At 47.7% G+C, this 14,910-nt stretch overlaps 1 protein-coding gene across 5 annotated transcripts; it reads left to right on the top strand.

Annotated features, from left to right (window-relative positions):
• Positions 1-1,980: 1,980 nt before the first annotated feature.
• LOC130130333 (endophilin-A1-like) lies at positions 1,981-14,302 on the top strand. 5 transcript variants are annotated; one of them, XM_056300005.1, is made up of 9 exons: positions 1,981-2,043; positions 2,379-2,451; positions 2,574-2,717; positions 7,742-7,875; positions 9,884-10,042; positions 10,540-10,643; positions 11,802-11,969; positions 12,811-12,827; positions 14,106-14,302. In XM_056300005.1, the coding sequence occupies exons 1-9, from the start codon at positions 2,035-2,037 to the stop codon at positions 14,300-14,302; spliced, it is 1,005 nt and encodes a 334-aa protein (XP_056155980.1). In that variant the 5' UTR covers positions 1,981-2,034. The 5 variants fall into 5 exon arrangements, with proteins under 5 accessions (XP_056155980.1, XP_056155983.1, XP_056155982.1 ...); XM_056300008.1 differs by lacking the exon at positions 12,811-12,827 and having other exon boundaries at positions 11,802-11,932; XM_056300007.1 differs by lacking the exon at positions 12,811-12,827 and having other exon boundaries at positions 11,802-11,935.
• The last annotated feature ends 608 nt before the right edge of the window (positions 14,303-14,910 follow it).

Below are 14,910 nucleotides of genomic sequence, written 5' to 3'. Positions count from 1 at the left end.
TCGTCTCCATGTTGGCGAGGGGCGAGCTGTCCGCCTGGTTGTCTCTGTACATTCTGCCCAGTGTTACCACAGCTCCACTCACTCCAGTTTGGTGTAAATGATGTGACCCTTTGCAGCAGCTTGAGCCCGGCATCCTGAAGAAACACTTAGTTAAAAACCTCACTCTAATACCAGCCCCCTCATGAATATTCATGACTTGTGGTCGGCCTGCAGGCTTTACGTGGATCCCATCAGTGCATTAAGCAGATTGAACCGGCTTCAGCTCGGTGATCTTCCCTCTTTGGTTTATCGCCAGCGAGGCAGGAAGTCCGTCATACCGTCAAGGTTTTTTTTTATTTTTGGGTTTTCCCCCCTTTTCCTCCCCACTCTTCCGAGCCGTCCCGGTCTCTGCTCCACCCTCTCAGCCGATCCGGGGAGGGCTGCAGACTACCACATGCCTTCTCCCATACACGTGGAGTCGCCAGCCGCTTCTTTTCACCTGACAGCGAGGAGTTTCACCAGGGGGACGTAGCGCGTGGGAGGATCACGCTATTCCCCCCAGTCCCCCCTCCCCCCTGAAGAGGTGCCCCCACCGACCAGAGGAGGCGCTAGTGCAGCGATCAGGACACATACCCACATCCGGCTTCCCACCCGCAGACACAGTCAATTGTGTCTGTAAGGACACCTGACCAAGCCGGAGGTAACATGGGGATTCGAACCGGCGATCCCCATGTTGGTAACAATGGAATAGACCGCTACGCCATCCGGACGCCCCCGTCAGGGTTTTTTTATTCTAAAAACTGAAAGTAGGGAGAAGTGGGATGAGTCCGTCAGCCTTTCAAGATTTAATGCGTCTTCGTTCACTTGTGTTCATGTGATAGTGAAGACGACAAAGACGTCACCGAAGGCCGAGTGAAGTTTGAATGTTGTTAATATGATCCACATTATCTGCCTCAAACCGGCCTTCTACACCCGGGAAATCTGGGGACGCCATTTAAAGAAGAACAGAGTATGCAGAGAGGCGTTGAGCTGGTTTCAGTCTAATACTACGCAGATGACTGTCTTTTATCCGTCTCAGTCTGCTCTGTCCGTTTCCATGGTGATCACATTTCCTCGCTTCCATTACCTGGCTCAACATAGCTCAGTGTCGCCGTTTCTATGCGTAGCTCCGCCGTGTGTCGTCTCCTGCGATTTTAAAGCTACAATCCTGAATCCAAATGTAAACCGTAGGGTCGCCTCGCCACCACAATACAAACCACAGGACGGGAAGCTGCTGTCCCCTCCAGATTGATTGACAGCTGTCGTAATACAAGGACCGACAGTAAACAACAACTAAATCGGACTTACTGATGTTTGCTGATGCCGTAGAAGGTTTGTTCACATCTCTAATGGCTGTAAAGGTTGGAGGAAAACAGACCCACATTTTGTTCCGGGGTCTGGGGTGACGGGGCGACGAACAGCCTCATGTCTTCTGCGAAAGATAGTGACCCACAGGGTCAAAGGTCAGAGCTTGATGAAAGGGTTTCCTGATAAATAAACTGAGTCAGTTTCTTCATAAATCACATGAGTGAAACCGAGATGAATGGGTGCTGAGTTTGGAACAGATGAACGGATGCAGAAGACAAACAGAAGAGCGAATGAGAAAAGACACGTATAGGTCAAGTAGACTAAAAAGAAGAGATGCGACGGAAGAAAGCTGAGGTGTGTATTTGGGCCGTAGAGTTTATCCAGAATCTGTGCGATGGTGGGATGTTTAGAACATTAGTGTTGTCAACGCTGCGAGAGGAGAAGCGGGAACGGGGCTGAAACTGGTCTGATTCATGTTTCAGGACCTTCGGCTCTGGTTTATCGCTAGAGAGCGATGGTCTGGTCTCTCCGGTGTGGCCTTTTAGGCTGACACATTCAAACCCTCTGTGTGTGTGTGTGTGTGTGTGTGTGTGTGTGTGTGTGTGTGTGTGTGTGTGTGTGTGTGTGTGTGTGTGTTGCTCTCCATAGAAAGTCAGTGAGAAGGTCGGAGGGGCAGAGGGAACCAAACTAGACGATGACTTCAAGGAAATGGAAAAGGTAAAAAAGTATCTATCTACCTGTCTATCTGTCTGCCTTTCTGTCTGTCTATCTGTCTGTCTGCCCCTCTGTCTGTCTATCTGTCTGTCTGCCCCTCTGTCTGTCTATCTGTCTGCCTGTCTATCTGTCTGTCTGCCCCTCTGTCTGTCTATCTGTCTGTCTGCCCCTCTGTCTGTCTAAGTATCTGTCTTTCTGTTTATGTATCCGTCCGTCCATCTGTCTGTCTGTCTGTCTGTCTGTCTGTCTGTCTGTCTGTCTGTCTTATCTATCCGTCTGTCTGTCTGTGTATGTGTCTGTCTGTCTAATATTTTGTCTGCTGTCTTCTGTGTTTTTAGAAAGTAGACATCACAAGCCGGGCGGTACTGGACATCATGACCAAAACTACAGAGTACCTCCAACCCAACCCAGGTAACACACACACACACACACACACACACACACACACACACACACACACACACAATCTAGGAAACATGCTATTTAAAAAAAACAAAACTTTTCATTCAGCCTCACCTGTCTCCTCCCCGCAGCGTCCCGAGCCAAGCTGAGCATGATCAACACCATGTCGAAGATCCGGGGGCAGGAGAAGGGGCCGGGGTACCCCCAGGCAGAGACCGTTCTGGGGGACGCCATGCAGAAGTTTGGCCGGGAGCTCGGAGAAGAATCCAGCTTCGGTGAGCAACAACACCTACACACTCACTCACAGTCACTCACTCACACACACACACACACACACACACACACACACACAGCAGGATCAGCCTCTTCTCCTGGACAGGATGTCTAGTATATGCATGGCCTTCAATTAACTTCATTTTCTGGGTGAAGTATTGTATAAATAGGCGGCACGGTGGTTAGCACAGTCGCCTCACAGCAAGACGGTCCTGGGTTCGAGCCCCGGGGTAGTCCAACCTTGGGGGTCGTCCCGGGTTGTCCTCTGTGTGGAGTTTGCATGTTCTCCCCGTGTCTGCGTGGGTTTCCTCCCACAGTCCAAAGACATGTAGGTCAGGTGAATCAGTCATACTAAGTTGCCCCTAGGTGTGTATGTGTGTGTGTGTGTGTGTGTGTGTGTGTGTGTGTGTGTGTGTGTGGGCCCTGTGTGGTGGACTGGCGGCCTGTCCAGGGTGTCTCCCTGCCTGCTGCCCAATGACTGCTGGGATAGGCTCCAGCATCCCCACAACCCTGAGAGCAGGATAAGCAGGTCGGATAATGGATGGATGGATGGATGGATGGATGGATGGATGGATGGATGGATGGATGGATGGATGGAACGTATAAATAGTTGATGTACTAATTCTAAAAGCAATCTGCACTTTCAGCTAGTCACAAATAAAGCACACTAAATAGATAGTTGTGTGTATCTTATTTTGCACATTGAAATGATAACAAGGCCACAGCGATGACCACAGGTGAACTTTTCTGTTCATGTGTTTCACTAAAGAATAGAAATTACATCAAGAATAAGCAAAGGTGCCACAGATCATAACGCACAACTCAATTCCTCAGGAATCAGGAACACTTTATTTGTCGTTTCCCCCTAGCCCACAGCATTGCAACACAAAGACAAAAACACATACAAAAACTACAAGAACACACATACCCAAACTAGCACAGAATTCATTCAGTCATTATCCAAACCGCTTATCCTGCTCTCAGGGTCACGGGGATGCTGGAGCCTGTCCCAGCAGTCACTGGGCGGCAGGCGGGGAGACACCCTAGACAGACACCCTAGACAGGCCTCCAGGCCATCACAGCGCTGACACACAAACTTGCTTGCTTGCTGGTTGTCCATCGTATCCGATGGTAACCATCTTCTCCTATTTGTGAGCCCTTTGGTGGCTGAATAGTCCGATCCTGGATGCACAGTTGCGGTTGCAGACCGAGCATGTAAAAGTGGTGCTGGGGGGGGGGGGCGATGGGAGAGCACCAGATGGTGCAGCAGGAGGCAAGTTCCTCCAAAGAAGAGGGGTTGATCTGGCATCTTTTCAGCGTGGTCTTCATTTGGTCTTTGAACCACTTCTTCTGCCCACCAGCAGTGCGTTGACCAAGGCGTAGGTGGCCGAAGAGGACTTTACGTAGGAGTCGTTGGCTGGGTATGCAAATGATATGCCCAAGCCACCTGAGTTGATGGTGGTTTAGGGTAAACTCCACGCTGCAACTGCCTGCCCACTCCAACACCTCTTTGTGTGGCACTCTGTCCTGCCAAGTACTGCCGAGGATCCTCAGGAGACATTTCACATGGAAGGCCTCCAGGCTTCTGAGATGGTGGCTGTAGATGGTCCATGCCTCACATCCATACAGTAGTGTGGAGATACACACTGCTCTGTAAACAAGCACTTTGGTGTGGAGCTTGCTGTTCTGGAAAACCTTTCTCCTTAGATGACCAAAAGATGCTGAGGCTTGTTTTAGGCACACAAACACACACACTAACACCAAAACTAAACAAAAAAAATCACTGTCCAAGGGAACAAACGCCAGCCAGGATGACTGTCAGAACTGGGCTGCGTGGGCCAGCAGTTAGCTTAGCCTGCCCCGCTTCCATGTCCTGTCAGACTGAGTGTTATCGGAACCGCCGGTCTGCATGTGCTAGCAATTAGCTTATCCTGCCCCGCTCTCCCAGCGTATACAGCGCCAGCTCTCCCAGCCATCAAACGAAGACAAAACTTACATGCAGACATGGACAAAGACACTGCATGGACAGTACTGGGTGAGGCTACCGCAAATGTGAATTTACGTCGCCATCTTCCCACACCGGCACTGGGTGAGGCTGCTGCAAACGAGAATTTGTGCAGCCATCTTCCTACACTGGAATTGGAACTGGCTTTCCTACAACTTGTTTAACACATTCATCACTCTATTAAATCCTGCACTATACTTCATGGCAGTTTGCAGGAGTGTTTTGAAGGATCCATAATCTCTGACGTGGGCTACTAGCAATGTGATTGTGTCTGTGCAGCACTGACACTGGGGTAACAGACAGTGTGGTCAGGCATGGCGTTCAGACTGCAATTGTCAGATTTCACTGTGATTTTGAATGTTTGCCAATCTGCTGAAAGCAGATGTCTGTGAGCTCGACCAGTCACCCGTTGCATGACTGAGGATACAGTCAAAGTCTCTCCTGCTGTGCCATCATCAGGTTTTGCATCTCCAAAAGAAATACAAAATTTAAACCAGAATAAATCTCTCCAGTCATTTTATATGCAAACAATTTGATGTAATGCTCATTAAGGCAGTTACCTGCTGTATATTTAGAGGGGAAATCTTCACATGGAATGACAAATCACTACTTTAAATGAACAGTTGTACATACCCTGAAGTTCTAGAAGGATGTATTGGAAGTGCTCCAAGATTTTAGATTCCTTCACTTGCTTATGTTGCACCCACAAGTCACACCAGACTCGAGGTGAACATATTCTAAGAATAGGGGGGCTGGTTTTATTCTGAAAGAATAGAATCAGAATCATATTTACTGCCAAGTAGTTCAAGAACATAGAAGGAATTTGACTTGGTGTGTTGGTGCATGAGGGAAAAACTAACAGCCACCTCCAACAAGGGACCTAATTGAAGGCATGCAGAGGACAATTGTTGACATTTCTGGTCTGGGCAACGCTGGTTCAAAGCATTGGCCTTATACCTGTCAGTGGAAAGAGGATAAGGCCTCATCGACATTGCATCCAGGGTGTTGGCTTTCAGGCTGCAGGCAACCAAAAGGCTGCTTCACAGCTTGGCACTAAGCTGGCAGCATACAGCTCATCTGTTGCTCAAGAGAGCAGCACATCTTGAGCTTGAAACATGTTTGTTCCTGCTGCAGCCTGAAGAGGTGGGCTTACAGGTTTAACACCTTTCTATCAATCTGTCCCTAAACGCATTTTACGTCTTCAGGATACAACAGAAGCCTGTTACAACACCGGGAGTGTGGCTGCTCAAAGAACCATTGTTTTTCAACACCTTCATCAACTCCCAGACTGTATCTTCTGCCAGTCTGAGACCAAGCCTGTGCCAGGCTGGTTTTTACAAGCTGGGGCATTTATTAAAAACATCAGTGGAACAGTTTTCAAGAATAACTGGCATCAGGTCCTCAAGACTGTTGGAGAGAGGTGTGGAGCTGTGGAGAGCTGGATCAGCTGGGGGAGCTTGGTCTGCTGCATCCTGTGGTCCCCGGGGCCCTGCCGGTCACACCAAGGATGGTCTGACAGGATGGGAAGTGGGGCAGACCGGCAGTTCCGATAACACCGGGGGCGGTCTGGCGGCAGCCTCACCTGGCCTTGACTGTGTTTTTGGTGTCGTCGTATGGAGTGCAGGGAGGTGTGTCGAGGGTGTCTGGCTGGGAGAGCTGGCATTGGATCGGCTGGGGGAGCCTGGTCTGCTGTGTCCGATGGACCCAGGGACTACGGCCCTGCCCGGAGCTGTGCCTGAAGAGGGCGATCTGACAGGATGCAGAAGTGGGTCAGGCTAGGCTAACTGCTAGCCCATGCAGACTGGAAGTTCCGTCAGTCATCCTGGCTGGTGTTCGCTCTCTTAGACAGTGAATTCTTTTCTTTTTTTTTGGATATGGTGGATGTATGTGTTTTTGTAGTTGGTTTTTTTGGTAGCTAGGTTTTGGATATGTGTTTTTGTCTTGGGGTTGCACTGCTGTGGGCTGGGGAACCATGTTTCATTTCATTTCATGTGTGCACGTACATGAAATGAAATGACAAATAAATGTTCCTGATGTTCCTGGAGGAGGTTTGTGCATCCCTGCCAGGGCTTCTCAGACCGTTTGCTGAAAACTACTCTATGTGACTAGTGGCATGATGAAGGTGTGTACATGTTCCCTTCTCTGACTGTCTCTCCGGCCTCTGGGGAGTGGCAGGAGGAGGTGGGGAGTTTCATTTCCCTCACTAATCCAGTGCGGGAAGAAAAATGCACATTACACCTGCAGTAAAATGTCACACTTACGTTCTCTGCCAGGCATGAGGGTGTTGAGGTGGATTGTTCTTTAGCCCAGACTCTTCACCGAAAAGCTGTTTGTGGTCCCTGTACAAGCCACCTGTCAGTAAACGGACGGGTGACCTCCAGCGCAGAATTGTACATGGGGCGATAGCGATGAACAGACATGTGGCACACCTAGATCCAAGCACAGGGAAGGGATGTCTGCTCTGCTCTGCTCAACCAGGGAAGCAATCCACCGTCTTTTTAACCAGTGTTTTTGGCTTCAGGGATTGTTCAGGAAGTTGGAAAGGTGGTTCCAGCAGCTAGGAAAGTTTTTTTTTTCTTTGGGGGTTTTTATTTGTGGACCAAAATATTCTGCACCAAAGAAACATGTACAGTGCTTGCTTAATACAGTATCAGGACTAGAAAAATTATCCATCTGGAAGACCAGGAAAAAAAAGTATCCAGAATCAATGGTCAGTGAATCCCACCTTGATGATGTCAGGGCTACTGGGCCTGACATGGGCTGCCAGTCAGGGTTGAATTTGAATATTTCAAACTGATGGGCAACATGGATGACTTCTTGAGAACCTGGGGAATTGGGGGGAGGGGTGTTGTTTTTCCATACTGGAGGAATTGCTGGTGCTTCTGGTGCTGGTAAGTGTATGTACTTCACTAATAGTTTTAAATAAAGATGCTTGAAACCTCTCCTCCTCTTGCTCTCCCTCCCTCTCTCTCTCTCTCTCTCTCTCTCTCTCTCTCTCTCTCTCTCTCCTCTCTCTCCCAGGCCTAGTTCTGATAGATGCAGGTGAGGCGATGAGAGAGCTTGGTGAGGTGAAGGACGCTCTGGACATGGAGGTCAAACAAAACTTCATCGACCCACTTCAGAACCTCCATGACAAGGACCTGAAGGAGATCCAGGTAAACGCAACACTCAGAGCTTCACTTCTGAAGATTCGTATGCAAACAGATGTCCTTTTTGTCCTTTCTACTCTGGTGCATAGAAGACACTTTCAGCATTTGATGTGAATGGTTGGTGTCTGGCAGGACCTTGTCAGGAAAAATGATATGGTGCATAGTGTTTTCCATCTTCATCATAGCAGCTAACTTTTCCTGGATCGCCACCTTGCCGTGGTGGAGAAGCGTATGTGTACCAATGATCCCAAGAGCTGTGCCATCCGGAGCTTGGCTCCTGGTAGGGTCACCCAAGGGGGGGGGGGTTCCAGACAAAGTGTGATCCAATAAAGAAGATGTCTCTCAGTCACCATGCCAGTGAAGGTGGACAAAGGCTGCAACAGAGCGTGGTCCCCAATCGTCTTGGTTCGCCATGCCATTGGACTCTGGCCACCCCCTGCCAACGACCATGTGGTGGCTGCAGGTGTATCAGCCTCTCCACGTAAAAAGCTGTCACGCGCAGGCATCCTCCCATTATGCAGCTCTAGGATCAGTTTCTGCACCCACCTGAAGTCCCAGAAGGACCCAGAGGGAGGACGGTCATACTCGACCCCGAGTGACCGCCAATGATAGCCGCTAAATGAGGAAGAAGAAGGCAGGTGGTATTGAGTTTGAAGAAGAAGAAGAAGACGAAGGGAAGTTGCATGCTGAGTGTGGAAGAGAGCTATAAGCAATAAAATAAAAACTACACATTACTCAACATGTAATTAGGAATGATTAAATGTTTGATATGGATTGGTATGTTGTTCCATATTGCTGTGTCAGATGACATTGTTGATCAGTCTTCTTTCTCCAAAACACACATGCTAACGCTGGATTATTTTGCCAGTGTTATACCCATCTGTGAGCATTGAACGTTGTGACATGTATGTTAACACTATTTGTGTGTTCAGGATCATGTTCAGTTTGAATGGATCTCTGGGATTTGTGGTCTGGTCATTACCTCCAAGTCTGAGGCCATGGTTCTCTACCGGAACATGGTGGATTGCTCCCTCCAGGTTGGAGACGAGTTGTTGCCTCAAGTGAAGGAGTTCAAGTATCTCGGGGTCTTGTTCACGAGTGAGGGTAGGATGGAGCGGGAGATTGACAGGTGGATTGGTGCAGCATCAACGGTAATGTGGACGTTGTACAGAACCGTTGTGGTGAAGAGGGAGCTGGCAGGGAGGCAAAGCTCTCAATTTACCAGTCAGTCTTGGTTCCAACCCTCACCTATGGTCGTGAGCTTTGGGTAGTGATGAAAGGGTGAGATGGTGGATACAAGCGGCTGAAATGAGTTTCCTCCGTAGGGTGTCTGGGCTCAGCCTTAGAGATAGGGTGAGGAGCTCGGACATCCAGAGGGAGCTCGGAGTAGAGCCGCTGCTCCTTTGTGTCGAAGGGGGGCCAGTTGAGGTGGTTCGGGCATCTGATTAGGATGCCTCCTGGGCGCCTTCCTTTGGAGGTTTTCCGGGCACGTCCAACTGGGAGGAGACCCCGGGGTAGACCCAGAACTCACTGGAGGGACTACATGTCCAATCTGGCCTGGGAACACCTTGAGATCCCCAGGAGGAGCTGGAGGGCGTTGCTGGGGGGAGGGACGTCTGGAGTACCCTACTTAGCTTGCTGCCACCACGACCCGACCCCGGAGAAGCAGCTGAAGATGAATGAATGAATGAATGAATGAATGAATGAATGAATGAATGAATGAATGAATGAAAACAAACTAATGAGGAATTCAAGGATAAACCCTTTAATTTAAGGATAAACCCTTTTCACCTCAAGGGGTTCTCTAAACTAATTTTTGGTTTCTTTTAATAAGCTTTAAGTAGCAGTGTTTTACCAAAGTGACTGAACAATTCAGAATTCACCACTTCATAAGCGCCCTTGACACCTCTGTGTCTCTTCTCATGAAGAAATGCCAGGTAATGACACGGAGAATCAAGGTATCTGTGCATTCTGAAGTTTCCCGTCTCTTCCTGTCTTGCCCCTCTTCCTCCAGCACCACCTGAAGAAGATGGAGGGCCGTCGTCTGGACTTCGACTACAAGAAGAAGCGTCAGGGGAAAGTCCAGGAAGAGGAAATAAAACAGGCGCTGGAGAAGTTTGACGAGGGCAAAGACATCGCCGAGCAGAGCATGTTCAACCTGCTGGAGAGCGACGTGAGACACCGTGTGTGTGTGTCTGAGTGTGTGTGTGTGTGTGTGTGTGTGAGTGTGTGTGTGTCTGTGAGTGTGTGTGTGTCTGTGAGAGAGAGAGTGAGTGAGTGTGTGCGAGTGAGTGAGCGTGTGTGTGTTTGTTTGTTTGTGAGTGAGTGAGTGAGTGAGTGAGTGAGTGAGTGAGTGAGTGAGTGAGTGAGTGAGTGAGTGAGTGAGTGAGTGAGTGAGTGAGTGAGTGAGGAAGGGAGGGTGAGTGAGTGAGTGAGTGTGTGTGTGTGTGTGGGAGTTAGTGTGTGTTTGTTTGTCAGTGAGTGAGTGAGTGTGTGTGTGTGTGTGTGTGTGTGTGTGTGTTGAGTGAGTGAGTGAGTGTGTGTGTGTGTTTATAAAGATATCATCTCTAACCTTATTAACCCTGCACTTGTTTGGTTTGTTTGTGTGTGCATGCGAATATGTGTGTATATTTCCATCCGTGTGTGTGTGTATGTGTGTGTATGCTGCAGATAGAGCAGGTGAGCCAGTTGGCAGCTTTGGTTCAGGCCCAATTAGAATATCACAGCCGAGCTGCAGAGATCCTCCAACAACTCTCCAGAAAGATGGAAGACAGGTCCATCTATCTATCTATCTATCTATCTATCTATCTATCTATCTATCTATCTATCTATCTATCTATCTATCTATCTATCTATCTATCTATCTATCTATCTATCTATCTATCTATCTATCTAGTATCTATCTATCACCCACCCACCCATCCATCTATCTATCATCTATCTATCATCTATCTATCATCTATCTATCTTATCTATCTATCTATCTATCTATCTATCTATCTATCTATCTATCTATCTATCTATCTTTCTATCTATCTATCTAGTATCTATCACCCACCCATCTATCTATCTATCTATCTATCTATCTATCTATCTATCTATCTATCTATCTATCTATCTATCTATCTATCTATCTATCTATCTATCTATCTATCTATCTATCTATCTATCTATCTATCTATCTAGTATCTATCTATCACCCACCCACCCATCCATCTATCTATCATCTATCTATCATCTATCTATCATCTATCTATCTTATCTATCTATCTATCTATCTATCTATCTATCTATCTATCTATCTATCTATCTATCTATCTATCTATCTATCTATCTATCTATCTTTCTATCTATCTATCTAGTATCTATCACCCACCCATCTATCTATCTATCTATCTATCTATCTATCTATCTATCTATCTATCTATCTATCTATCTATCTATCTATCTATCTATCTATCTATCTATCTATCTATCTATCTATCTATCTATCTATCTATCTATCTATCTATCTCTCTCTCCATCTGTCTGTCTGTCTGTCTATCTATCTATTTATCTATCTATCTATCCATCTGTCTGTCTGTCTGTCAATCTATCTAGTATCTTATCTATCTATATATCCGTCTGTCTCTGTCTGTCTATCTATCTATCTATCTATCTATCTATCTATCTATCTATCTATCTATCTATCTATCTATCTATCTATCTATCTATCTATCTATCTATCTATCTATCTATCTATCTATCTATCTATCTATCTATCTATCTATCTATCTGTCTGTCTGTCTGTGTCTGTCTGTGTACAACATTAAATAGCAACAGAAACAATCAGAAAAAGAATTGAACGGATATCAAAATCTATTTTGTCGAACTAGAACACAGAGGTAAAAGAAAAAACCTTCAATCTGTTTGTGTTCTTTGTGTTTTTCCAGGATAAAGGAGGCGTCCAATAAACCCAGGAAAGAGTACATGCCCAAACCCCGTATGACACTGGAGCTTCTTCCACCCAGCGAGAGCCACAACGGGGGCCTCCACTCTGCCAAGTCCCCAGGAAAATCCCCCGGTAAGAGGGAGACTCTTCACATGTGGCAGCACATCACATGTATTTAGTAGTAGATAGTCTACCTGCCGGTCCTTGTATAACCAAAGTGAGAGCTGTGTCCGCATTCTTGGCACAAAGTCAAACTTGTTTTCGGCGGGTGTCGGCCAAGGTTGTCCCTTGTCTCCTATTCTGTTTGTGATATTAATTGACAGGATCTCAAGGTGCAGCCAAGGTGAGGAGTGTGTCCGTTTTGGGAACCTCAGAATTGCATCTCTGCTCTTCGCAGATGATGTGGTTTTGTTGGCTTCATCAGAACGCGACCTCAAGTGTGCACTGGGGCAGTTTGCTGTTGAGTGTGAAATGGCCGGGATGAGAGTCAGCACCTCCAAGTCTGAGGCCATGGTTCTCTACTGGAAAATGGTGGATTGCTCCCTCCGGGTTCGGGATGAGTTGTTGCCTCAAGTGAAGGAGTTCATGTATCTCGGGGTCTTGTTCACGAGTGAGGGTAGGATGGAGCGGGAGATTGACAGGTGGATTGGTGCAGCATCAGCAGTAATGCGGATGTTGAACCGGACTGTTGTGGTGAAGAGGGAGCTGAGCCAGAAGGCAAAGCTCTCAATTTACCAGTCAGTCCTGGTTCCAACCCTCACCTATGGTCGTGAGCTTTGGGTAGTGACTGAAAGGGTGAGATCATGGATACAACCGGCTGAAATGAGTTTGCGCCGTAGGGTGTCTGGGCTCAGCCTTAGAGACAGGGTGAGGAGCTCGGACAGCCGGAGGGAGCTTGGAGTAGAGCCACTGCTCCTTTGTGTCAAAAGGAGCCAGTTGAGGTGGTTCAGGCATCTGATCAGGATGCCTCCTGGGCGCCTTCCTTTGGAGGTTTACCGAGCACATCCAACTGGGAGGAGACCCCGGGGTAGACCCAGAACTCACTGGAGGAACTACATGTCCAATCTGGCCTGGGAAAGCATTAGGATCCCCCAGGAGGAGCTGGAGGGCGTTGCTGAGGAGAGGGATGTCTGGAGTGCCCTACTTAGCTTGCTGCCACCACGACCCGACCCCGAAGAAGCGGCTGAAGATGAGATGAGATGAGATGAGATGAGATGAGATGAGATGGTCTACCTGCACCGCGACTCTTCCCTGGATCAGCCTTAAAGCTGAAATCTGAGCGTTTCCTCCACTTATAAGTGGCAGTTTTATCTATTTGAACCATGATGACAGTGTGTTGATTATGTGGGATGGACAGTATAACCACATTACTTAAACAGCATTTACACAGGGGTGATTCTCTCTGGCAACTTCTGAGCAGTATTAGACTGTTTAATAGATGAACTATTATTACTATTAACTGTGTACACTGTTTATTATATGAACTATTTGTCGCGAATTCAGGGGGCAGCCGGGAATCCGCTGCAGCCCGGATGCGAACCCGGGCCTTCTGCACCATGGGCGACTGCGCTAACCAGTCAACTAAAGGGTCTGACCCGTTAGCCAAGGGCTAGCGAGTCTATACATCTGTGGTCGTTACACTACCCCCCTCCTTCGGGAAACGCGTCGCTGCGCTTCAGCATACCAGCTCCCTCACGCCTCTGGGCGCACGCGCTTCTGATGGCCTCACAGTCTCACCATCTGACACCTATGTAGCGAATTCAGGGGGGCAGCCGGGAAGCGAACCTGGGTCATCTGCACCACAGGTTACTGCCCTAACCAGTTAACTAAAGGGTCCGACCCCTTAACCAAGGGCTAGCGAGTCTAGTGATCCATGGTCGTTACAGTGGTAGTAGAGGATGGATATTATTACTATTAACTTTTGCAGTGTACATATTGCTTTACTCCTGCTGTACTTATACCATGTGAATTTAATATATATATATATATATATTGTATATATATTGTATATATATAACATTTAGTGAGTCAAGTAAATTCTTTATGAGACAGTACAAGCCTGTTTCATGCCATAAGCAATCATCAGCTGTCATCAGCTCTCTCCCTCTCTCTGTCTTGCTGTCTCTCTCTCTCTTTGTCTCTCTCTGTCTCTCTGTCTGTGTCTCTCTGTCTCTGTCTCTCTCTCTCTCTCTCTCTGTCTGTCTGTCTCTCTCTCTCTGTCTCACTCTCTCCTCTCTTGCTCTCTCTCCGTCTCTGTCTCTGTCTGTCTGTCTGTCTGTCTGTCTGTCTGTCTCTCTCTCTCCAGCTCCCATGGACCAGCCCTGCTGCCGGGCGCTCTACGACTTTGAGCCGGAGAACGAAGGTGAGCTGGGTTTCAAGGAGGGTGACATCATCACCCTGACCAATCAGATTGATGACAACTGGTACGAGGGCATGATCCACGGCCAATCAGGCTTCTTCCCAATCAACTATGTGGATATCCTGGTCCCGCTTCCGCATTAGGGCCCCGCCTCCCAACCTGGCCCCAGACCAATCCAAGAAAGCCCCCGGAAAACCTGTCTTTACATGAAATAACAAGCCACACCCTCCTTCTACGTCTTCTGTGCTTCTGTGCAATTCTGCTTTTCCACAAAAATGACAGAACTGACTATAAGGGTTTCTAATGAGAGGAACAGAGAGAGAGGAAGAGGAGGATGTGAGCATTGATGGATGCAGGGCAGAGGGGTGAGATGGGAAGATGGAGGTGTCTGTATTGGATACCAATAACAACTTGGTCTTGTGAAGGAAGCATGTTGTGTGTGTGTGCGTGCGTGTGTGCGTGTAACCATCCATTCTTCTATTTCCATCAATCGAACACAACTGCCTGTCTGTCAGTCAAGCTGTCTGACAGATTTCCCACAATCCCCTTTTCTCTCTTTCCCTCTGGTTCTTTCCAGAGGTTTTTCCTTTTCTCTGGAAGTCTGTCTTTCTGTCTCGCTCTCTTCTGTTTCTCCTTTGACTCCTCCTCCACTGTTTCGCCCTCGGCTTACTAATTCACTCATTCTAACTTTTCTGTCGTTTTCTTTTTCTTTCTCTCGTTCTCTCCCTCTCCAGTCTTTTTATGCCTCTTA

This window comes from Lampris incognitus, chromosome 20 (genome assembly GCF_029633865.1).
Source record: "Lampris incognitus isolate fLamInc1 chromosome 20, fLamInc1.hap2, whole genome shotgun sequence".
Taxonomy (NCBI): domain Eukaryota; kingdom Metazoa; phylum Chordata; class Actinopteri; order Lampriformes; family Lampridae; genus Lampris; species Lampris incognitus.
This window is presented reverse-complemented; position numbering and strand designations above follow the sequence as displayed.